This window comes from Cupressus sempervirens, chromosome 10 (genome assembly GCF_028749045.1).
Source record: "Cupressus sempervirens isolate cs-2001-9-10 chromosome 10, ASM2874904v1, whole genome shotgun sequence".
In the NCBI taxonomy this organism is placed as follows: domain Eukaryota; kingdom Viridiplantae; phylum Streptophyta; class Pinopsida; order Cupressales; family Cupressaceae; genus Cupressus; species Cupressus sempervirens.
The window spans coordinates 51,837,878-51,864,152 of NC_143127.1; the positions used below are offsets into that span (position 1 = coordinate 51,837,878).

General features: G+C 40.8%; 1 protein-coding gene across 2 annotated transcripts in view; it reads right to left on the reverse strand.

Moving 5' to 3' along the window:
• ISA3 (isoamylase 3) overlaps window positions 1–26,275 on the reverse strand; it is a 313,468-nt gene that overhangs the window by 207,008 nt on the left and 80,185 nt on the right. For both annotated transcript variants that reach the window (XM_089804631.1, XM_089804630.1), the window contains one exon: window positions 9,978–10,077. In XM_089804631.1, the coding sequence (XP_089660757.1) occupies window positions 9,978–10,077 (100 nt within the window). The remainder of the gene's footprint in view (window positions 1–9,977; window positions 10,078–26,275) is intronic.

The window sequence follows — 26,275 nt, forward strand, 5'->3', positions numbered from 1 at the left end:
TGAGTGTGTATCCCCAATTGTGATATCTTTGAAAAAAGATACCACTAAAATAAGGATGTGTAGACTTTTGATGCTTGAATGCAGTAACGATTAAGGATCAATTCTCAATACCATTCACTAACAATATCTTGAAAGAAGTGGAAGGGTATGAAATCTATTCATTCATGGATGGATTTTCCAGATACAACCAGATATCCATCACAGAAGAAGATGGGCTCAAAACAACCTTCATAATAGAAGATGGGGTATACGCCTACAAAAAAATGACATTCGGTCTGTGCAATGCCCCGGTAACGTTTCAAAGAATTATCCTGCACATCTTCGACAAGATGTCAATTGGAAACTTCAAAACATCTTTGGACGATTAGTCAGTTTTCAGTGCCAAGGACAAGCATCTAACTGCACTTAGGAAATGCATGGAAAGATGTAGACGAGCATGACTAGCACTAAACCCGAAGAAGTGCAAATTTATGGTACCATGGGGGAAACTATTGGGACACATCGTATGCTAAGCAAGATTAAAGACGGATCCTAACAAAGTCAGGGTAATCCTGGAAATGCCACCTTTGACAAATGTGATGGAGGTAAAATCATTCCTGGGACACATAGGATACTATTGAAGGTTTATTAATAACTTTGCAAAAATATCTTACCCGCTCAACAAACTAACCTGCAAAGGAGAACCCTACAAATGGGAAATAGAGTAGGATGAAGCCTTTGAGGGATTGAAAACCCAATTAGCCACAACACCTATCCTGGCTTATCCGAACTGGGACAAGGAGTTCCATGGACATGTCGACACATCGAACTACACAATTGGAGCAATGTTGGCACAGACAAGTGATTACAGATTGGACCATCTAGTGTACTTTACCAATAGACAATAGGCTAAGGCAAAGAAGAATTATAGCACAACAGAGCGGGAGAATCTCGGAATGGTGTATGCTGTACAAAAGTTTAAACACTACCTACTAGTGACCCCATTTGTATTTTATGTAGATCATCAAGCCCTACTATATCTCGTGAACAAGCCGATCATACAAGGACGGATAAGCAGATGGCTACTATTGTTACAGGAGTTTACATTTAAAATTGTGGTACAGCCTAGGAAAAGCCACGTAAGTGTGGATCATTTATCGAGGATCAAATTGGGAGAATCTTCGGAGGGATTCAACAATGATTTTCTCGACAAAACCATTCTTGATTGTCGTACTATCATCCTAATCTGCAAGCATCGAGGAACATCTATCAACAGGGAAATTTCCTAGGGAAATGTCGTCAAGCGAAAGGAGGAAACTGGGGTTGAGAAGTCGAACGTTCCAATTGATTAACGAGTTGTTGTATAAGATGGGACCCAACCATATTTTACAATGATGTGTTCTAGACGAAGAAATCTCGAAGGTATTGAAGGAAGCACACGAAGGCCCCGCAAGAGGACATATGGAGCCAGATACAACTACACTGAAGATACTTCTAGCAGGATTATAATGGCCAACCTTGCACAACGACGCAAGGGAGTGGAACATTGCATGTGATACATGTCAAAGGGCTGGGAAGCCACTGAAGAGGGATTCATGCCTCTGAACCCTTCACACACGTAGGAATTATTTGAACATTGGGGATTGGACTTTGTCGGACCCCTCAAGGTGAGAAAAATGCGGAGATGCAGGTACATTGTTGTCGCAATGGAGTACCTTAACAAGTACCAAGTTGGTAGAGGTGGGGGCCCTACCAAACAACTCTAAATAAGCACGATGAGATTCATCTGTGAGCAAATCATCACAAGGTACAAAATCTCGATACAATTGAAAGGTGACTGTAGGGAACATTTTGTCAATCACGTCATCCGGCTCCTAACCACGGAATTCAAAATATACCATTCTCTATCGAGCCCATACTATCCTAGACCACATGGACAAGCGGAAGCCACAAACAAAATCGTGATTGCAGTAATCTACAAGTCTTGCACACTTGAAGGTGAGGATTGGGAGGAAAAGTTGCCATCAACATTATGGGCATACCATACCCCTTACAAAGTCACCACGAGACACACTCCATTCCAGCTGATGTATGGTCAAGAAGGCATAGTACCAACAGAGTTCATGGTACCAAGTTTGCGAATAGCAATCGAAAACAAGTTGGAAAATATCGAAAGTCTCAAGGAAAGATTGCACAACCTGAATAAACTTGACAAATGACGATTACAAGCACAATGGGCCACCAAAGTTTCACAGTGCAAATGTAAAGTATAACACGATAAACACTTGAAACCAGAGTAACGAGAATCGCGCTGAAATCGCATGAATCGCCGATTCAGCGATCAGATTCATGCACGCCGATTTTTTTGGTGTCGGAAATCGTGATCGGCGATTTCATCGGGTGAATCGCATGTATCGGCAATTCACTCAAAAAATCGCCTGAATCGCCATTAGAAATCGCCAAAAATCGGCTGGCAACAGCAAGCATGTTTAGTTGGAAATAATAAAAAAATCACTTATGTTTTTTGCTTTCTTTTTTACCTTTCCTCTTTGTTATAACCCTAAAGGGCCTTCTAATTGTTTAGAATGCATAACGGATGATGCCCAAGGGAAGGGAAAGACATAATCAGGTAGTAAAACATCAGCGGTTCCCAGAAAGAGTGTGGTATCAGAAGAAAATCACAAAAACACTATGTTCTATGTAGTTTTGTGTGGGTTTCAGAGTGCTAATTTGGTCTTGGCGGCGGGGGCACTGCCCCTCGACCCCACCCTGTATCGCGACAGGGAGCGCCCCTGGGGTGCTGCCCCAGGACCTCGCGAGGGCGCTGCCCCTCAACCCCGCTAGGGGCAACGCCCCCTAGACCCCCAGTCGCTACGGTTATCAGTCGTGGGAAGTCTGACCAGTTGATGAGACCTGAAGCTGTTGCAGGCATGGAGTGTCTGTGGTGGAGAGAACAACAGAGCAAGCCTTTCGAGAGGGGTGATATGCTTTGAAGCACTTGGAGTAGGTGTTGGATGTAAAGCTGTCTTATAAAAACTCTTTACCCCATGTGGTAAACACAAACTTCCATGTTTATATATGTTAAGTTTCAACTTCTATTTGATGATGTTATAGTGTGTTTAAGTTATATTCAATAAAGGGTGCATGAAATAAGTCTTAAATTGTTAAAATCTCTACATTTAAAGGATTTTTTCAAATTTGCCGATTCATCGCCGATTCACCGGCGATTCACCCCCGATTCACAATTCGATTCGACCGTGCCGATTCCAATTCTCGTTACTTTGCTTGAAACTAAACAGGTTCCAGCCAGGCCAATTAGTCTTAAAATATAATGGGCACAATGAAATCAAACATGACAAGTTTAAGGTGAAGTGGGTCAGACCATTCAAGATTCGTGAACTGGGTGATAACAGAGCAATAAAACTATGGACGCTAGATGGAAAGTAGGTGACAAATGCAGTAAATGGGTCGAAATTAAAAATCTACAATGAAACAATAAAAATCTACAATGAAACAAAAAAGGTTCTGAGAGAGGAGACTCCCTTGAATGAATAACTCAGAGGAAGTATAAAAATATAGTAATAAGTAATAGAAATATATAAGAATACTAAATAAATAAAAATAGTTAATTATAATAAGTATGTGTAGAAGAGAACAAGAGGAAAGACTATAGGAGTGAATCGATAGACACCATACATTATAAGAATAGGAACCGAGAAACAGAAACATCGTACAACACTAGGACATAGCGAGGACCAAAAGAAGATCACCATACAGAAAGACTTGAAGGCTTGAAGAAACCAGCTTACCATACACCGTACGGTCCGCAAAAGGAGATAAACTGTGAATACACCAACTGTAGGGCAGCAATGAATAAAGTACACTTACCGTATGGCCCGAGGGACAATGTGTCATGTCCCCACTCTAGCTCAGTCTAGCAGAGACATGTGAATCAGCTCATTATGGGGTCTTGTAGGCTGACAGGGTTGGATAGAGACCCAGTATGGCTATTCAGTGTTGGGGACTTGGTGTTCTGGCAGTTATTGATTAGTTGGGAGACGTTCCTTGTTTTTAGGAGACAGTTCCTATATTTATAGGGTTCATTCCTACTTTTTAGGAAGTATGATCATGCACAGGGTTGGGTTTCCATGAGTTTACTCTTTGGGTTCAGTTTCAGAGGGATAGAGCTTGTTTCCTAAAATTTAGGAGCATCCCTAGATTTTAGGGATGAGACTGCCAGTGGATCCTTGATTTCGGACTTCAGTCACAGACAGGTGACAAGATGATTTTATGGTTTGTGATGTCAGTTGGGCATTTTGTAGCTATTTGGGTTATATTTTTTTATTTCCTAAGTTAGCGTTTAATAATTAAATAAGGTTAAGTTAATAGCCATTTTGGAGTAATAAGGAGAATTTTGACCTCATCTGGATGCGTACCCCTTGGTGTGATAGCTCGTTGGAAAGGTCTTGAACTTTTCTAAATCTTTCTCTTTGGTCTCAGGGCGATTCAGTGAACGGATTTATGTCTATGGAGAAAAAGGGTCATTTTTAGTAACATTGCCACTTTAAAATAAGACTTAAATCACTTTTGTAACCCAATGCCTTTTGGAGTCACTTTAGGGTTCGATTTGCTTTGGAAGGGGTTATAAGGAGATGGAGGCGCCATTCCTCATTCATATTATGCATTTTAAACTTGTTTACAAATTTTCTCTGCTTGGGCGATTTTGTTCTGGGACGCAAACCCCAAGGTATTTACTGGCTGGGACGTAACCCTCAACAGTATTTGGTCTTGGAATTTTCAATGGTATCAGCTGTTATCAGGGAAGGAGGACACCATTTGAGCTTGGGTCTGCAGTATTGTTTAGCTAGGCACGATTATTGGTACATGGGAAAGTGAGCCTTGCAGCAGTAGCCGCCATTTGCAGCACTTTGAAATATAGAGAGTCGGATAATCAGCAGCAGACGTTTGCATGTTCACAGTCCTTTTCCATCAACCAGTTTGGCGTCATTGTTAGGGAAAATGTATTGGATCCTTTATTTGGCTCTATAATTCAGAGATCTGCCTGGTACGATTTGTATCAACTCTGACTTTACTGCATATTGTTATTTATTTTCAGACTCTTTTCTTGCCATTTGCTACTTCTCATTTCTATGTTGAATAATCATCAAAAACACAAAAACAAACAAACTCTTCTGCAGTTCCGTCTAGTTCTACAAGAAAACATTAATAAACAGGAAAAAACAAAATAAAATAAATCTACAGCAGATTTGCAGCAGAGATCCATCAGGGATCTTTCACAATGGCAATAAAGTCTAGACACCGTACGATAGTAAAGATACAGAATATATACCACACGATAGTAACAAAATTGACACCATACGATAGTAAAGATACAGAATATATACCGTACGGTAGTAACAGAATAGATACTGTACGGAGGCAACAATAAGGGAAGATACCATACGGTCAGAAGGAGTTGTTGTCTAGACTCTCTTTTGTTAAATTTTGATATTGTACAAATTACACACAAGCACAAAAAATAGAATCAGAGTACCGTACGGCCATGAAAAGGAAAGTGGAAGGATTTTATAAAGAACACCATACATTTTTTTCAGGAAGCCATTCAAAGTCAGGCAGAGCAACACACCATTCACCTGAGATAATTCACAAAGATCATACAACCCATACAAAGCACAAGTAAAAGGCATCACATGGCTGATTGAGAGAGCAGAGGACAGAAAGCACCGTACAAAGTGTAGGAGAAGGGATCACCACCATATGGACAACGTACGGACCTGGAGAAGCCCGTATTAAAAGAAAAGTGCCATTGTGTAACCTGGAGATTGTACGGCTACTATACAGCTGGAATCAATTGGAAGAGGGGGAGAGGGATGTGAACAAAATTATAAAGAAGGCATAAGAACAGTGTAAGGAGTGTATGACATTAGGAAGGAGTGTAATCATGCAGAAGATTGCCAGACCTAGGTACACTAGTTGTGAAACTATTTCAACCGCTCCTGGGAACCGTTTCTTGCAAAACAAAAGGAAAGACAATCATGGAGAGTGCAGGGAAGAGAGCTTGGAAGAAAAAATTAGAAAATTCAGCCAGTAGCACAATGAACAGGTTCATACAAGCTTTACCATCAGGAGTGCATATTGTAGGAAGTATAGGCAAAAAGAAGGCAAAGGCACAAGTACAGCCAGCTGCAACTACGCACCTCACACCCCAGAATGTGCCGTTTGAGGGTTTGAATGGGTTGGAATGTAGGAAGTGGTGGCAAGAGACCTCGACTGACCATTTTACAAAGGAAAGCATATGGAGGGTGCAGGTGGAATGGGTGTTGTTGATGCCAATGTTCTGCATTTGCGACTTCGAAGGTTTTCTCTACACCATGCTAGAAACCTAAGACCGATTTTCGCAAACAAGTTCATTTCCGTATTTGGGACAGAACCTTGTGATATCTTTTAGAGTAGCAGACTTCACAAGCGTGTTTGGCATACCAAGTCATGCGTAGGGAGGATGAAAAATAACAAGCCAAAGAAATTAAGTCGAGAAGTAAAGGCACAGCTAGTAGAACTGGTATGTGGTAAATGGTCTCAGGTGGAAAACGAAGCCCTAATGCATACTTCCAACGGAAGAGGATTGAAGAAATCCGATATATAGGAAGGACATTGGCATTACCTTATGGACCTAGTAAAAAGTAGACTCGATGAATCGAGTAGGGCATCAAAGATCTCATTTTTATAGATGAGCATGATGTATGACATCATGATTGGCAGAATATATGACTGGGCATCTTTATTAGCTGAGTGCATGAATGATTTCATGACACTACAGCACAAAACATTCTATATGCCACACTACACCATCGGTCTATTTCTCGACACCACAACACGGATGATACCTGTTGATAGATTGGAGATCAAGTTAAGTCCGATAAAACCAAGGATCCTCAGATCATGCAGTGGAAGCACCTTGATACTCCAGGAGGGCAAAAGGCCATCAGATGGAAGAGGCTACAACAAGAGGTAGAGAACTCAAGGCATGGGAACACTGATAGTGGGAGGCAGGACACATCCTCTGAAGACATTGACAACTCGGAGAAGATGGAGGACAAGGAGGATGATGAGGATGTCAAGGTCATCACAACACCACCACTATTATTCCTGAGGTTGCTCGTAGCTACATCTCACTCTCACTTAGTCCCAATAGGCATGCACATTCCAGGATTTGGATAGCTTAGGCAACCTGTGGTTATGACTCTAGTCAGCGTAACAGCTAGACCAACAACACGGCCAACACTCCAACCATCAGTCCAACTAGCATTAGCACCTTCAGGGGTTGTTGAGCCTTTAGTTGACCAAGAGGCTTTGCTAGCTCTAGTCGTAGTTCTACCAGAGATAGGGGTTGAGACACATACAAACGCAATTATACTCAATGATGAGGTAGAGACACAAGAGGAAGTGATGGAGGTACCTACACAAGCAGAAGCAACTGAGGGTTCGAGGACACCCGGAGTTCACTTAGATGTAGTTGGATCTGATGCAATGGTGACGATAAACAATGCATTATTGGCCACAAGCAAGAATGTCGGAGCCTAGGACTTAAGTGAGTAGGACCTGAGTGGGTATTTAGGTAGGAGATTTAGCATCAGACTGGTAGTGTCAACAATTGTCATTATCTCATCCATGAGAGAAGTACTTGAAGTGACAGATCCTCCAACCCCAATAGAGAGTCATCCTACCATCGCAGTATAGCCACTGCCACCCCCAACTTCGATAGGGAGTGTTGTGGAGAGCCACCCCTACTGCCATCAGACTAGTAGTGCCAACATACTTAGCTGATGTGCTAACTCGAAGTCGTCGAGTAGTAGTCTCAGCATAGAGATGTGCTTTGGAGGGAGTGTTACGAGAGTCAAAGTAGGTCTTGGCATTTATGCGGGTTGGTTGTCCAATAGCCTTCTTAGTATGTTTTGAGGCAAGGGGATGGCCGAACATAGAGACCCTAGAGATGTGGCAAGAATGAAATACTCAGAAGCCTGTAGTGGAGAGCCGAATTGAGAAGCTCATGCGAGGGATAGTACAAATATATCGGGAGGCATACTATCCTATGCACAGAAGTGAAGCGGATCAAGTAAGGGATCAGGAGGAGACAACTACTAGATTGGCCTCAGTAGAAGTGAGTTTGGCCACCCAACAGAGGACTTGGGAAAAGGAGCACAGAGGATTCTTTAACAATTATATTATTTCCTCCCTCTGTTGTGTGTTGATACAAATGAGTTCAGCCCTTTATAGTAGATTTGGGCAGTTGCACTCATGACCATTCAACTTCTTAATTTTGTATGATGGGTGAAACATTGCAAAATCTGTTGTACTTTTACATAGTTATTTCATATGATTTGGACTTATCATTTTGAACTCATGACCCACATTGAATACAATTAAATAATAAAATGTTTATGATGTCGAGGTGCTCCTGCACCACATCCCCAACACATCTAAGGTGCCACTTAGATCCCAAGAGGCACATCTCCAATAAACACTACAACAAAAGAATTAAAATAGTAGGGCCTATATCCAACCAAAGCTTTTCAATCACACCTATCTTCTGGTATAGCTTTGTCAGGTTACTTTTCGATTCACTGAAACTACTTGTGGTTGTTTGGTGAAATAAAATCAATGTAAAGGCATATATGAATTCAAACTATGCTTGGGGAGAGCATATTTACTAAAGAAAAGCTTTGGTTTCAATTGTTTCATCTAGTTAAGCTTATGACTCACAAAGGTGTATTGGCTCACAAATGTAATACTCCAAAATAAGTTGTGTCAAGGTTTAGTAACTCTAACAATCTAGTGATTGCTGTGATTTCTCCACAACCCTAGAGAGAACAAATGAATCCAGTGATTCAAAAAACTAATCTCAGATTCCTGTTACATAGAATCTAATCTACACCCCAGATTGCCCCCTCTTGAACAGATTCTATATATAACACACCCCAAGACCACATTAATTTTAAATCCCAAAAAATCTCTGAGTGTAATTATAGCACCATTGCTTGCTTCAATAGTTTAGTCCAACATCCATCACTTGCTTTCAACACTAAATATGCAGCAAGTGAAAAGGCTACCATTAAGGTCCATGGAAATTCCCCACGAAGCATACTTGATTTCCCAACTAGAATATCAGTCTTGGAAATGGATAAACTCTCACATCAAACTAGGCAAGAGTGGCTAATCCCAGTAGACAAGTAAAGGCTCGATTGTAGCATCTAAGGTGATTTCCCAAGGGGATTAAAAAATGAAAACTAGCAATAGAAAAAAAAACATTGCAACTTTTCAGTGTTTGTAGTTCAACTAATCTGACAAAAAAATCTTGATTGTCAATAATCAATCAATACATAAACAGCAGTCATAACTTACAAGTCAATAGCCTGCAACACAACTTTCAAAAAGTCCACTTACAAACAGTAAAACAGATCTAAAGAGAACAAATTTGCTACTAGAAAATATTTCCTTTCAAGGCATAAGGGACAAGAAATATGCTCTTTTTAACATGCGCACAAAGAAGGAATGTAAAATATTCTCCAATAAACATAATCTGACCCAGTGTAAGAAAATAATTTAATAAATGAATCAATACTTGCAATAACTACATACAAAGGGTTAATTCATTACAAAGTCAATGAAAAATTAAGAGCACTATAGCAGGACGATAAAAGAAAAGCCATCAATAATTTGTAGAAATTTTCTAAAAAATTGAAAACTGCAAGATACATTACAAGAAACACAATTAAGAATATAAGGGTTAATTCTTCTAGAAGAATAAATGGAAGATGCCAATAACAATGCAAACTGTATTCACTATATTGCAATACCCTTTATTCTCCTGTAGCAAATATATGCATTGAAAATTCTCTTCTACAGAAAACATGTTCCTTGATTTAAAAAAATAGCTAGCCAAAACAGTTTCCAAACAATAAGCATGTAAAAATATTCACCCTAACAACAGGAGGAGCACTGAGGGGATTGCCATCAGATCCACGACACAGTACACTTGCAAGATCAAATCGGAATCCATCCACATGATATTCTGTTACCCTTCAGCGTACAAATGAAAGCAAAGTTATAATCTTAATAATATTATATAGATATACACACAAAAAACAAGATCATCTAATTTGAAATATGATAGTCACAACAATTTGTTAGTGTATTAATATCGACACATTTAAACACTGAGGATACTGAGATCAAGCAATGATGAAAAATAGTGCAGATACAGGAACCAAATGCCAAAGCCTATAAAGAAGGAAATTCAACCACCAATCAAACAAATAGTGTGAATTCTCTCATAGAGTAAACAGTAATAAGCATCCCCAACAAGTACCACCTGCTCAATGAAGAAATAAACAATCATAAAATGAATACAATTATCATCCAACAAACAATTTCAGCTCAAGATATTTAATGACTAAGATGCATGGGACTCTAGGATAGTCAATCAACTATGCTAAAATACAAAGGCATTGATCTAGTAGTACCCTACAAGGTATCTCCCTCACTCGCATGTCCACTGCCCCAACATATTGATTTGGAATCAACTGCCTCATCAAATTGTCAAACTTGGCTCTATTAGCACTACACTCTCCCTAGTAAGAATTCTTAGATTCAGCAAGTGCTCCAAAAGAGATTAATATTAATGTTATTAGCTCTTGCATCTTGCATTGTATTCCAAAGTGCAAACATCTAACAATTTTTGCTTCTTTCCAATATTCACTGTCTTCTACTCCCAAGATTATGTGGGATCCTTCCCTTGGTCTATTGGTACTTGTTTCAGTACTAGCATTTCAGTTTTACCTTAAGCTTTTTTCCTCTCATTTTTCTCTACAGTTTGTGTCCTTTTGACTCTAGAGCTCTTTTTGCCCTAATGCTTGACTAATGTAACAAATATACTTTACAATCCCTTAAACATATTCTTGTTTATTTGTGGACACTAAAATTTATTATTACATCTCCTTTCTTTATTTCCTTATTTCTTTAAAATTTAGGAAGAGCACCTTTTGGAGGGTCTTTCCTCCTCCTGTGATTTGCAGCAGTTGGTGGTTAACTTGGGCAAGACCTGGGTTATGGTTTTCAACTACTTGAAAACCTCACATTTTCACTTCTTCTCTAAAGGGACCGAAATCGAGATGACTTCCAACTACACCTATTTGGGCATCAGGTTCTCTGGGCCATGTTTCAATCTAAGACCGAACATGACATCGCAGGTCAATAATGGGCTTGGTTCACTTGCTTTACTTGAGAGATACTGCTCCAGACACCATTTTCAGGATACCATGTCAAAGATGTCTATCTTAGACTCCATGGTTAGACCTACTATTCTTTATGGCTCGACTGTTTGGGGGCCCTCCCTGTTGGCCACTAATTGGGCTTTGGTGGAGAGGGTACAGACTCTTCTTCTTCATCGCTTCATCCGCTATTAGCCAACCACTCCAACTAGTATTATCTTGGCCGAGTTTGGTGCCCATACTTTTAAACATTGTACGATCTTTGATTTGGTTTGGTTACTTTACTACTCAAGGGATTTGCAGACTCTGTTGGTGGAAGATACCGTTACCCCTACTTGGCCTACTGTTCTTGAGCCTCAATTGCGGCCTCTAACCCCACAAGTTGTGCTAGATGCTGGTATGTCAAGGTCTCCAGTCTCCTCAACTCTGTTAGTATCAATATTGACCGCCTTTCTCCCTTTCCATACTCTCCAGACACTCCTACTCACCTCCTTCCCCCACAAGAGAAGTTGAATGAGATCACTAGGATGGAAATTTGCAGGAGGTTTATTCATGTGACTTGGGTTGACCTGCCAGGGATCCTCTGCCCTTCTATGGCCTTTCATGCGGAGCACTATATTGGCATTCAGGGTGGCATCATTGATCACACTTACTAAAAATCCCCGACAGTGACCCCATGCACTATGTATCCAGTTACGCTCTTTCAGAGTTGGCTCTCACTAGCTCCTTATCCAAATAGATCACTAGACCAGTAGCGATGAGCGGATTTGTCAGTGCTCTGACATGGGTGTGTCTAAGACTATAATCCATTTTGTATTTTATTGTTTGATCTACTACGACATTCATGGGAGGTTTCATTGCTTATTCCAAGAGTGCATGACCCCCCTCCTTCAAGTATAATGATCAGCAATGTCGTCGGTAGAAATTGTGTATCGACCGACAAGTCCCTTCGGAAAAAAGTCTTGTTATGTAGCCGACGGGTAAATAGTTTGTAGAGGGCATAATGTATCTGGCCGACGGACTCCTTCGGGAAAGTTCTTCAAAAGGTATTTATAACCCCTTTGGGAAGCATTGTATAGATCATATCTTACCATCGAAGTATAATGTACTGTGGGCATATGCGAATAATAATAAGAGTTTTGCGGGTTGTTGTTCATGTTCATATTCTTTGTCTGTGTGCATTTCTTAATTAACTTATGCGGTAAACATTTGGCGCCGTTGCCCGATGGACCTAGTACACAGGCAGGCGGATATGAATTAAATGCCGAATCAGTTAAACAAAGATAAGAGTAAGCTGAAAGAAAAAGATGGCATACGTGTTGCGCGGGAAAATTTAATTTTGGCTCGGCAAATAGAGCGTCGAAGGAGATTTCAAAAGATTCCCGACGGAAACAAGAGCGCGGAAGGATTGTTGAAGGAGACTCGACAATGGCTTGATTTGGTGGAAGAAGTGAGGGAGGAGTTTCTGAACTTGCATACGCCATGGGAAGAGAATCCTGACGGAAGGAGATCGACTCGCACGGCTCGGAGTGCCGAAGGAGCACGAGCGTGAAGTGACCTCTTCGTCCGAGATATACTTCCGGAACAAACAGCTTCGGTTGACAAACCCTCTTCTTCACCAAACAACGTGGAAGCAAAAAACAACGCGGGTGTAGAAAACAGCGTGGGTGTTGAAAACAATGTGGGTGTAGAAAACAGCGCGGGTGTTGAAAACAGTGCGGGTGTGCAGAACAGCGTGAGTGTTGGAAACAGTGCGGGTGTGCAGAACAGCGCAGGTGTTCAAAACAGTGCGGGAGCTCAGAACAGCGCGGGTGCTCAAAACAGCGCGGGAGTGCAAAACAGCGCAAGTACACAAAAAACCCTCGACATACAGTGATAATGGCAGGTCCGAAGGAAAAATTGCTTAAATTTGATGGTGATGAAGCAGCTGATCCCATTCGACATTGCAAAACATGTGAAACGATCTAGAGGGCAAACTGCATAACAGATACAAACGAATGGATCCGACAATTTCTTGCTACCCTACGGGGTGTTGCAATTGATTGGTTTACTAATGCTGGTCCACAAAAATTAAATAGTTGGGATAACATTAAGGAGTTCATTGCAGAATTTCAACTTTTGCGTGATGATAATGAAATTGTAGCCGAGATATTCAATACCAAGCAAAAGAAGAATGAAACAATACGGGTCTTTGCTAGGAGATTGAAGGACTTAATTAGTAAAATGGAGAATAAACTGGCAGATGGGCTCCAGAAAAGATGGTTCATTGAAGGCCTTCACCCGAAGCTACGGAAAAAGATGAAGATCGTGCCACCATCGATATACATTGAAGCGTACAATCGGGCAATGAACCTCGAAAGTGACCAGAAGACAAAGAAGAAAAAGAAGACCAGCTCATCAGATTCAAATGATGATGACCCTTCAGGAGAAGATAGCAGCGACGATGACAAGGGCAACAACAGGAAGGTCCGCGCCCTCCAGAAGGACATGATGTGGATGATGAAGAGGTTCAGATTGTCACGGCTACCCCCTTGCTATTTCCGCATACTACAGTTCCTATGACTTCCAAGTTCACACCCCGAGGTCTGCACATGGCTCACATTCCAGGGTTTGGACAAACTCGACGTCCGATATTGATGACTGGAGGATCCCACCAGGTAGTCACACTAGCCGCACCATGGCAACACGGGGTACGGCCTTCTCCTGTCCGGCCGGGGGCAAGATTTGCGGTCGGCTTTGCCCACCTGACAGCACCCGTCAACTGAGAGACTTCTTCAACTCCTGAAGCACTTCCGGTAGCAGCACCCGTGGCACCTGCCATAAGTCAGCCAGCAGCAGTTGTTATAGTAGCACAGTTAGCAGAAGCTCAGGCACTTCCAGTAGAGAACGTATCAGAAGGAGGAGTACAGGAGTGTATGGACCCAGCGCAGCCCGAACAACCAGAGGTCATGGATAGAGCCAATGTTTTTCTGAGGCAACAGTTCCGACTCGTCCCTGATAGGCGTGGCTCATCCATTCAATCCTCCAGCTATTCCGGAGTAGCACTTGTACTAGAGCCTCAGTCTCAGGAGGAGGGAATGCCACATGCCGTGATTGCGCCGACAACAGAGGAGGCGGCACCGGATGTGGGCATGGCTCCCGCTAATGAGGAGGACAATAGTGATGCCGAATGGTCATTCGAGGACTTCGCCAAGGAGGATTACGGGTCGGATGAGGACAGGTGCAAGGACTACCTCAGGACTATGAAGTCTGCTGTCATGTCCCCAATTTTTGCCCTTCCTTAGTGACAACATTTCTAGCAAGGTTGGTCTATTATCTGGTTCCCATAGGCCGACAGAGCACAAAGGGAACCAACCCAAGAGCTTTGAGAGTCATGCATGAGCTTCCCAAGTAGTTTGGAGCAGTAGACAACAGTTTCCTACAATTTATGAGGGATTCCTAATTTGTAGGGATTGACTAGGAGTGGTCTAGGAGGCATTTGGAGACCTCGGCGAACGTTTTGGAGACTTAGAGTGCATCTCCTATTTTTTAGAAGGCATTCCTATTTTTTAGGAGGAAGTCCCAGTATAGTGACAGTTCTCTCAGAGGTGCACACAGTAGGGGAGATTCATTGGGACTCAATTTTGGTTGATTGGGGCAATCTCCTACTTTTTAGGAGCATCCCTAGATTTTAGGGATGGACTGCCAGTTGACCCATCTTGTTCGGCATCAATCACAAACAGGTGACAAGGTCAGATTCATGTTTGATTGGTCATTTTGGGCCTTTTGGGACCATTTGGGAAATATTTTAATATATTTAAATATTTCCTAAGTTGGTGATTAAATAAATTAAATAAGGTTAAGTTTTAGCCATTTTGGAGTAATAAGGGGTTTTTTGGCCTCATGTGGATGTGCATCCTATGGTGTGATAGCTCGTTGGAAAGGTCTCAAAATTCTCTAAATCTTTCTCTTTGGTCTCAGGGCATTTCAATGAATGGAATTCTATCTATGAGGAAAAAGGTCATTTTCTGGTAACATGACCACTTTAAAATAAGAAATTATAACATTTTCACTATACAACACCACTTGGAGACACTTAGGGTTCGATTTGCAATTGAGAGGGGGTTATAAGAAGATGGAAGCTTCATTCTAAGATCATCTTTTGCATATTGAAAAACTTGTTTTTGTGAATTGGCTTTGAGAGAGCAATTCTTCATCTGGGACGCAAACCCCAGGTTCTGGATTGGCTGGGACGTAGCCCTCAGCAATTATTGGCATTGGATTCTTCAGACAGTGTGTGTTGCTATCAGGGATAGAGTACACCATTCTTTATTGTGGATTTAGGTTGCAAATTTATGGTTTCAACATTACAAATTGATTCTTTCAGTTGGGACGTGATTCATTGCACTCTTACAGCTGCCATTTGCAGCAGTTTGGCATCATTGTTGAATGTAAGCTCCTTGGAACAGCATTGGATTTATTATTTGGCTTTATAAATCAGAAATCTGTCTGGTACGATTTATAGCAATTCTGATTTGGCTCTATGTTCTTATTTATTTTCAATCTCCTCTCATGTTTATTGTTCATTATTCATTACTATTGTGAAAACTATCAAAAAACACAAAACAAAAACAAAACCTTCTGCAACTTCTGTCTATTCTCAAATCAGAAATCTGTCTGGTACGATTGATTCTTTTAGCTGGGACGTGATTCATTGCACTCTTACAGCTGCCATTTGCAGCAATTTGGCATCATTGTTGGATGTAAGCTCCTTGGAACAGCATTGGATTTATTATTTGGCTTTATAAATCAGAAATCTATCTGGTACGATTTATAGCAATTCTGATTTGGCTCTATGTTCTTATTTATTTTCAATCTCCTCTCATGTTTATTGTTCATTATTCATTACTATTGTGAAAACTATCAAAAAACACAAAACAAAAACAAAACCTTCTGCAACTTCTGTCTATTCTCAAAGACAATCAAAGAAATCACAGGAAAATATAGTTTATTAATTTAAAAACTACAACAGATCAGCAAGGGCATCTATCAGGGATCTTTCATCTGCATTGAAGAAGGGGCATGATGTGGCGATTCGGGCTCTCACTCGACGAAGGGAGTGGCATTTGATCCGAGCGTATATTCGTGGGATTTGTCCTAAGCGATTTCAAACTTGTTTTGTGGATAGAGGTTGGCCGACAATTGAGACACCAAAGATGTTGGAAAATTGGGCCACTGAGCCAGAGTTGGCACCGAGTGACACTCTGATGATGAAGTTGGCACATGAGATTGTGGGACTGTACAAAGAGGTTTACTATGCACGGCAGCGCACGGAGGCGGTTAGGGCAGCAGACAGTGTTGCAGCTCAGAGATCTCTAGCGGTTGAAAAAGAGGCAAGAGAAAAGTTAGCCACTGATTTGGCCAACAAGCAGGCAGCATGGGCAGCAGAGCGAGCAAAACTATTGAAGGATATGGCAGCAGTGGTACAGGAGAAGGACGCCACTATCCGGGATAAAGATGCAGCAGAGCATGAGTTGCAATTGGCCAAGAGGCAGGCTATGGATGCTGCACTTCTACTGAAGGAGGCCGTAGAGGTTAATTCACAGATTCAGACAGATCTGCGCATCCGGACTGACCAGGTGTATGAGTTACGTCGTCAACAGCACTCTGCTGGAACACCTCCTTCTTCTCTCTAGTATTTCTTTTCTTGATTGTGGGTTGTCTCCTAATTTTGCTAGTCGTCAGGAGACAACTTTTCTTTTTGGGGGGGATGATGTCGTCGGTAGAAATTGTGTATCGGCCGACGAGTCCCTTCGGAAAAAAAGTCTTGTTATGTAGCCAACGGGTAAATAGTTTGTAGAGGGCATAATGTATCTGGCCGACGGACTCCTTCAGGAAAGTTCTTCAGAAGGTATTTATAACCCCTTCGAGAAGCATTGTATAGATCATATCTTACCATCGAAGTATAATGTAATGTGGGCATATGCGAATAATAATAAGAGTTCTACGGGTTGCTGTTCATGTTCATATTCTTTGCCTGTGTGTGTTTCTTAATTAACTTATGCGGTAAACAAGCGATGTCTTGCACTCTATCTCCAAGAGGCCTTCCTACTTCGGGATCTCACTCTTTGACAGCTATCCCCCTGGATCTACGTCCCTTCACCAACTTCTCACTTCCTTCTTCACTCTGATTACCTCTCCCAAAGGAACCAAGTGTGTTGGGAGCCTGTCCACTATTACCCACACCAGATCAATGAGGCCACATAGAGATCTTATGCACATACACCATCAGTGGCAGCAATTCCCCCCTCTCTGATGATGGGCTCAGACCTCTCCACTCACAGATGGTTATCCTTCAATTCCCGGCTTCTTTTTGACGACTACGAACCGCTAGTTGTTTTGCAGTCTCATAGTCTCCCTTGTGTAGTTTTGTTTCTCTTTGTTTGCTTCTTGTTTAGTTTGCTTCCTTTTTCTCAGACACAGTTTGGTGGTCCTTCTGCCTTCTGGCCTCTTTTTGTATCTTCAGTCCCTTAGGCCCATTTTTGCTCTCTTTTTAAACATTCATAGATTATCTTATCTCAAATTAATTTCTAACACCCAAAAAATCTCAATGTGGTATGCAGCTACATGGGCATGCTAAGTTTGGACTACTACAAGTGCATACATAAGAGTTTAAGACTCAGGCATTGCTTTTTCAAATGATCGTTGCAAATCAGTTAGTACAAGGATTAGTCTTTAACAAAGTCTCCATTTTAAATCTGTTAATATCCATTGTTGTTCCTTTGTCCATAAATGCTTTTCTTTGCCCCCATTCTCTTTGTATCATGTAGAGGTCATGATATGTGAAAGAATCTAAAGTTCTAAACATACACCTTCAAAAGAAGTTGGAAAAACCCAAGAAAGTCCCAAGTCCTATGTCAATCTTTGAGGATCTAGATATTCTCTAGGTTAACATGTCCACCATCCTTGCCAATAATGTAACTGAGGTATTGGATTCTCTTCGTGCCATAAATCTTAAGCCAACACAATACCAAATCCATTGACCATGTTGTGGATAGTCTTCCCTTGTCTTGCTGAAGAGAAGAATATCATTCAAGTAGACAACCACAAAACAATATGTTAAGAGCCCACATAAATCATTCATCATCCACATTAAAGTAGTCAGTCATTTTCCTGAATTCCAAACAAAACGATATCACCAACCACTCAAAGTAGCACTCCTTAGGCTTGAAAGCATACTTTCAAACATCTAGTCACTTAATAGGGAATTTACACTTGCCTAATTTTGAATCAATGTTGTTGAAAAACTTGGCTCCTTCAATCTATTAGCAATTTAATTTACACATTTTGGTGAAATGAAAAATGGAATAGATGTACGGTAAAACCTTTTCTTCCAATTAAACATGGAAGATCCTTTTAATGGCATATAAAATTAAAACCCTAGAATCAAAGGATAAGGATTCTAACTTTGTTATGATATATACAATTTAACTCTTGTGAATTTGTACATTACAAAAGAAACTAACTACTTTTTAGTTCCCAATCAACCACACAAAGCTTCACCATGTTTATGTTGAAGATAAGATAATTTTATTAATGTCCAACAAAAGGGTCCAAGGGACTGTTTGAAGAAGAATAGCAACCCAAAAAACAACGGGAACAGCAAATGGTGTATAGAAGAAAGGCAGCACAAAAAGCAAAGAACTAAAGAACCAAATCAAGAGGGAACCACCAAACCAAACAACCTAACGAGCTAGTTGCCTTGATCAACCAAGAAAAAGTCAAGAAATAATAGATAAGTTGTAGGACCATTACTCCCATGCCATCTCTAGGAGACACCAAGAGTGCTAGGAGGTTGTTGTTATATGAAGGATTTGTGAGGTCTCAAATTCGTGTGATACCTAGAACAAAGATCAAGTTCTTGATTGGTTATCTGCATGGAGGGAAACACTAAGAAGAATGAGGTGATGAGCTGATTAGAATCTGATCTTAGGGGGAAAAGTCATTGTAAAGTGAGGCCTCGGAACCTCCATGTCTTTTGAAGATGGATTGCAAGGCACCTCTAGCTCGTATATGTGAAAAAGGATTTAAGAGACTAAGCATCTCTAAATAGGCAATAGAATATCCTTCTAATCTCATAGTAGATGGGGCAGCGAAAAATGGAGTCTTTGTCTCAGGTTCCCCCAAATTACAAACACGGCAAATCCTAGCCTCTCTAGCCAAATAGAGGTTGGTCTTGATGTAGAGCCTATGGGAACCCACTCTAAAGGAACCAAGAGAGATGCAAAGCATGTGAGACCAATCATGAGAAATATATGAGAGATGCACAATGACCCTATCTTGAAACTCAAGAAAGTGCTTTGCATAGCAAGCCATTTTCGGGCGAAGTCCCTTATGGGGACAAGACCAAATAGTACAAATAAACTGTTTGTAGATGTTCCTTTTGTATGCATGTTCATCTCTTGCCAAGATGGCAAAAGATGAGATGGGGCATTCAAAGAATTCTAGAAAGGGGGAAGGCAATCAGCCCAACAAAACCCACACAAGTCGAGGCCTGAGAAAACCAACAATGAGCTCAACAAGTGGAATTCAAGCATGTAATAGCCCTCTGAAGAGAAATAAACTAGGTAAGGATATCAGTGGCGTCCCTTTGAGGAGTCCCTAAAGCCTTGCAAGCGATGTAAGAACCAAACCTGATCAAAAATAGTGTCAAGTATGAAACGACTAGCCCCAAACTTGGCAAGGACAATGTTGTGCAGAGAAAACTATCTACATCTGATGATAAGCCAAAGGGAAAAATTCTAGACACACTCCACAAAAGCCCAGTCTGACTCCAGTAAGGAAGGCCCTGGAACCACATAACCATATAGCACAATCGATCTAATTAAAGTCTCCAAAAGGATCAACTTGGACGTGGTGTCCTCAAACTAATGCTTGAAGCACCATCTCTTAACAAGGGGTCGAGAGCTATACCCATTGTTGATATGAGGTGAAACCATTGGTCTCAAGCTGAATGGAGGGCCATCAAACTTGACCCCTAAATAAGTATAAGATGACGTGATCTCAATCTCCTCGCCCTAAAATAAGTAGAGGTGAGTGGTCTTAAGACTGTTGAAGACCATTACCTTAGTCTTACTCAAGTCCACTGTCAGCTATCGCAAACTGCAGAATGAAGCAAAGCCATCAAGAAGTCTTTGTAAGCCTTCTAGAGAGGAGGCCATGATGACCACATCATCCACGAAGAGAAAGATAGAAATCAACACCTAGTGTAAGAAACAACTACCCCCAAAAGGGGGTGTGCCTGAAGGAACTCCTCTAGTTCATCAATGTAGAGTCCAAACAAAGTTAGAGACAATGGGAAACCCTATTTTACCCCAATGTTGTTGTGGATGAAGTCAGACATTTTGTGAGTAGTCTTGATACCACCAACCACCGTCTCAAAGTCTTGTGATAGCATTCAAGGGAGTCGACTAAAATATCAATGTCGCAAAATCTCTAGAAGAGGGTTGTCCTAGGGATTAAATCAAATGCCATGTGAAAATCCACAAAGCAATAGTAAACCTTAGAGGAGTGATGACGTGCTTACTCAAAAATAGCTTTGAGAGTCAAGATGTGGTCTATTGTCTAAACATCTGGGTGAAAGCCTGCCTACCACCTAGCTCGAAAATATCTTTAATCAAGTTCCCAAGAAAGAACATCATGTGAAACTGTGGCGTATAGTTTATAGAAAGTGTGTCCCACCCCGATCATCCAGTAATTGTTGGGAACTATGCAGGCCTAAACTTATGAATCAAATGAATGATATGATGGGACCAAGACAAGGGGAACCTCATCCAAACCACTCTATTAAGCAAATCAGTGAGAAATGAGCCAAAAACCATGATGGCGTGCTTGAATAATTCCTCCTAAAGCCCTTCCTCATCTGTTGTTCATGGACCTAACCACGTTGTTGATGTTGTTGAAGGTGAAAAGGTAATAGTGGTTAAGAGGGGTGATGCTAAAGGAGGATTGGACATGGATAGCACAGAAGATGGAGATGTGGGAGACCAAAGAACTATGTAAGAGCCCTGCTGGCTCACACTACTATAATATGAAATGCTGAAATAAAATATGAAGTAATACCTATGCAAAGACCACAATTGACTTGAAACTCAATTCTGCAATTTATTCTCCTATGCTCAGAAAATTACAAATATAAGAACTTGTGTATGATTGTTGATGGTATCATTTTGCAGTAGAGAAATGATAATACAAACTGTAATGCTTATGGTGTTGCCTCTGAAACGCCAATTACAATCTAATAAATACGGATTTTTGGGCTGCCAGGAAGGCCCGTACCAAGGGTAAGAACTCATGCCTAGGCATGGAAGATCACAGCAGATATAGATGACCTTAGTGGCACTAGAAATTGCAGGAAAACCTGCCTATTAGTGGTGTTAGAAGAATTTTCCATCGACTAGGATATAGGTACCCAAGTTGTGATGCCAAAGATGAACAAGAGTGTCGCCCAAAGAAAAATAGAGAACAATGATAATTAATCACAAATGCTCCTCCAAATTTCCACCCTATCATAACCCTATATTTACATATAATGAATCCTCTCAGTAATTTAGTCAATGAAATTTATCAAATATTACAAATAAGTATGCTTAATAAATAATAATAATGTTATTGAATATAAAATGAATGTTTCATAAAGATAGTGATCATTAGCATCATGTATCAAAATAACCCAAATACACAACATTTTATAATGTCCCAAAGGCGAACTCAACCTGAAGGTGATCTTGGCCCAACGACAATCTCGGCCCGAAGGGAATCTTGTCCCGATGGGGATCTCTGTCCGAAGGCAATCTCAACCCGAAGGGGTTCTCTATCCGGAGGCAATCTTGATCCGAAGGCAATCTCGACCCAAAGGGGATCTTGACCTGAACGAGATCTCAACCCGAAGGAAATGATTTCCCAAAGGGAACCTCAACCCAAAGGCAATTGCTCAGATACCACTGTAATGTTTCATACGCACAAGAGAGGTAAGGAAACACACAAGATTGACCTAGAGTTGTTGCACAATGACCAAACGATGGAAGTTGTCTGTCATACAGTGACAACAAGCAGGTCATACAGTGAGAGATAGGGAAGTCGTATAGAGTTGCTAGTCGTTCGTACAATGACAGTGTGGATAGTTTTTTGTACGGGGTGACAAAAGGTGATCGTACAGATTATTGATCGTACGGGATGGAGGGACTAATGGCGTATGGAAGTTCAAGACCGTACGAAGTGTCAAGAGCGGAGGAGTGAATGAAGGTTGGTGGGAGGGATTATAGTTCCTTCACTGATAATGCAAGGGTTGTCCAATCACCAAGATATCAATGCAAACAAAGAACAAACACAATATATCCGAATCAATATATATTCCAAAGAACAATGATATTTGCAACAGATCTAATGCTCTGACTTGCCAGATCCGAGCCAAGAATACAGAACAGAATAGGGTGAGGGTTGAATCCCATCGAAACCAAAAAGCCAAGTAGGGAAGATCTTTCACTTCCAAAATGGCGAACAATACTGAACTTCAAAAGGAATTCATAATGCAAAGATATAATCCAAAATCACATGCCAACTACTACCTACATGTCGTGCTTAAATATCCTTCGGAGGAACTCCCGAGGATTTACAACAATAGCCGATGACAAAAGCCACAGAAATTATTAAAATAAAAATGGGTCCAAGATATACTAAATCAATCCGCCCATAAACAATGCTTTGCTTATTTATTTATTTTATGACAGGAACATTACAATCCTCCCATCACCAAATTCGTTTGCCATCAAGCAAATGCAATGTCTGATGTTGAAGAATGTGTTCACCTTCCCAAGTCACATCATCCAAGGACAAGTTTTTCCAACGTACCAAGTATTCCTTCAAGCTACAGTTTCGTAGAGTCCTCCCGTACATCAATGATCTCACCGGTTCCAACACGAGCTTTCCTTCTTCATTGAGTGGCAGGAGATCTGTGGTTACTATGATGTTCTGTCCCACAACTTTCTTCAGGCAAAAGATGTGAAAGATGTTATGGATGCGGCTTCCTTCTAGAAGTTCCAGTTCATAGGCAACTTCACTGATGCGGTGAGTTACACGATAAGGACCATAAAAACATGGCTTCAATTTTTCTTTCCCTTTTGCCTTCAATAAGGATTGCCTGTACGACTGGAACTTGAGATAGACTAAGTCTCCCACTTCGAAACTTCTCTTGATTCAGTGTCTATCGGTGTAGATCTTTTGTTGACTTTATGCCCTTTGTAAAATTTTCTTCAAGAATCTCAAGATGTCTTGCCAATCTTGAAGCCAGTCCCTTGCCCTAAGTGTGCAGCTATCACCTAGGTCCATGTCAATAAATGAAAGGGGTTCATACCCATATATTTGAAGGGCGCCATCCTAATAGACATGTGATAAGTTGTATTGTAATAGTATTCCCCCAGATGCATCCATTTGACCCATGCCCATTCTTGTGCTAAAACGTAGTTCTAGAGGTAGCCTTCCAGCCACTTGTTCACAATCTTCGTTTGTCTAAGGGTGGTAGCTAGTACTTCGCAACAGTTCTATTACTACCAACTAAAACAATTTTGGCCAAAAAATACTGAGAAACCGACCATCCTTGTCACTAACAATGTTTCGGGCTAACCCGTGTAGACGAAAATTTGAAAAATAAGTCAGCTACCTGTGCAGCCTAGAAATTTGAGATGGTGAAGAAGTGTGCATACTTCATCAATCTATCAACCACCACAAAGATACAATCATTTCCATTTACCTTAGGTAGTCTGGTGATGAAGTCCATAGAGATACTTTCCCACTTTTGTCTTGGTATTAACAAGGGTCAAAATAGCCAAATTTGTTTTGCTGGCAGACTGCACGTTTCCACACGTATTGCAAAACATCATCTTTAAAGTCCCTTCCATGAGAACCTCTCCCTGAGCTGTCTATAGGTTTTAAGAAACCTCAAGTGTCTGGCCAAGGGTGAGGCATATATTTCCTTTATGATTTTTTGCTTCAATTTGGATTCAAGCACTAAGTATATCTGATCCTTATAGTAAATGTTGTCATCCACCAACTTGTATTGGTCTTCCAAGTGTTGTCGTCCATTAGCTTACATGCAAATGTGTTTTTGGAATATTCCACCAATAAGTGGGTTTTCTTGACAAAGCATCTACAACCACATTGTTCTTTCCCTTCACATATTCATTGTCAAAATCAAAACCCTAAATCTTACCCATTTTTGTTGTTTTTCCTTTAGATATTGTTGCTCCAAAAAATATCTCAAATTATTATGATCTATACGGACAAAAAACTCCGCACCCACCAAATATTGTTGGAACTTGGCCAAGGCATGCACAATGGCCAACATTTCTTTGTCAAAAATAGAATATAAGTGCTCATCTTGTGTAAGCTTTCGACTCTCATAGGCTATGGAGCATCTTTCCTACATCAATACCAGACCAATTCTCTCTCCGGATGCATCACTCTAGAATGAAAGGTTGAGTGAAGTCAAGTAAGGCGAGAACCGAGCAAGTGCTCACTGCTTCTTTTAACTTATCAAAATTGTTTTGTGCCTTTTCATTCCTTCCACTAGAAAGAGCCTTTTTTAGTCAGATCTATTAACGGTGCACTTAACTAATAGAATCCTTTTACAAACCACTGGTAATAACTGCAGAGCCCAAAGAACCCTTGGAACTCACAGAACGATTTTGGTGGAGGCCAATCAAAGGTAGATTGAATCATTTCCTGGTGGACCTGTACTCCATATTTACTAACAACATGCCCTAGGTATAACATTTATGTCATTCTTAATTCACACTTGGATTACTTGGCGAACAAGGACTAAGCCTCCATGATCCATCCAAAGGTCTCAGGTGTTCTTCATAGGTTTTAGTGTCGATAAGGATATCATCAAAGAATAACAGCAACTACTTCCACAATTGTTTGTTGAAGATGTGATTCATCCAAGACTAAAAAGTAACTCATGCATTCGTTAATCTAAACAGCATGACTACGAACTCATAATGCCTGTAGTGAAAACAAAAAGCTGTCTTTTCTACATCTTCCCATGTGCGGATTCGATGGTATCCAGAACAGAGATCTCTTTCAGAAAAATAAACTGCACCATGCAACTCATCCAACAATTTATCAATCCTAGGAATAAGATATCTATTTTTTATTGTCTTCTTATTCAGTACACAGTAGTCCACAAACATGCACAACGTCTCATCCTTCTCTTTCACCAATACCATTGATGATGCAAAAGGGCTAGAGCTAGGATGGATACATCCTTTCTCGAGCAACTCATGAATTGTCTTCATCTCATCTTCGAATTTTTTTGGATGGTAGTACTGTGTGGTGATAACTGGTTTGGGGCCAGCTTCCAACTCAATGGTATGCTCAAAACCACGATCGGGAAGTATGCCAGTAGGAATGTCTTTAAAAACATTATTAAGATAGCCTATAGATCATCATCTTGGTGCGGGTGTTTGTTATCCTTTTATTGGTTCTGCAGAAACAAAGCAATGTACAGCCCATGCAATGTCATCATGCCGAAAAATGGCCTCCATCTGTTGTGCCAAAACTTCCTTCGGTCCTTCGTTAGCCATCCCATGGAGAACAACCTTCTTCCCAAAAGTAAAGTCCATGTGCTTGAAACTCTGTGTATTAATCTAGTGACTCCATCCACTTTATGCCCAAAATAACCTCCATATCATCTAGGTCTACTCTAAAGAAATCCTTTGTCACTATGTGATTAGAATTGGTGATACTCAATTAGGGAAGAAGGTCCGTGCAGGGTAAGAGTGTTCCTCCTGTGACTTTAACATGGAATCCTGCATGCACGATTAGAATTGGTGATACTCAATTAGGGAACAAGATTTGTGCAGGGTAAGAGTGTTCCTCTTGTGAATTTGACCTAGAATCTTGCATGCATCTCTGTAGGTAGACCTCTTCTTTTCACCAAAGATGAGTTTATGAAGTTTAGAGTGGCACTG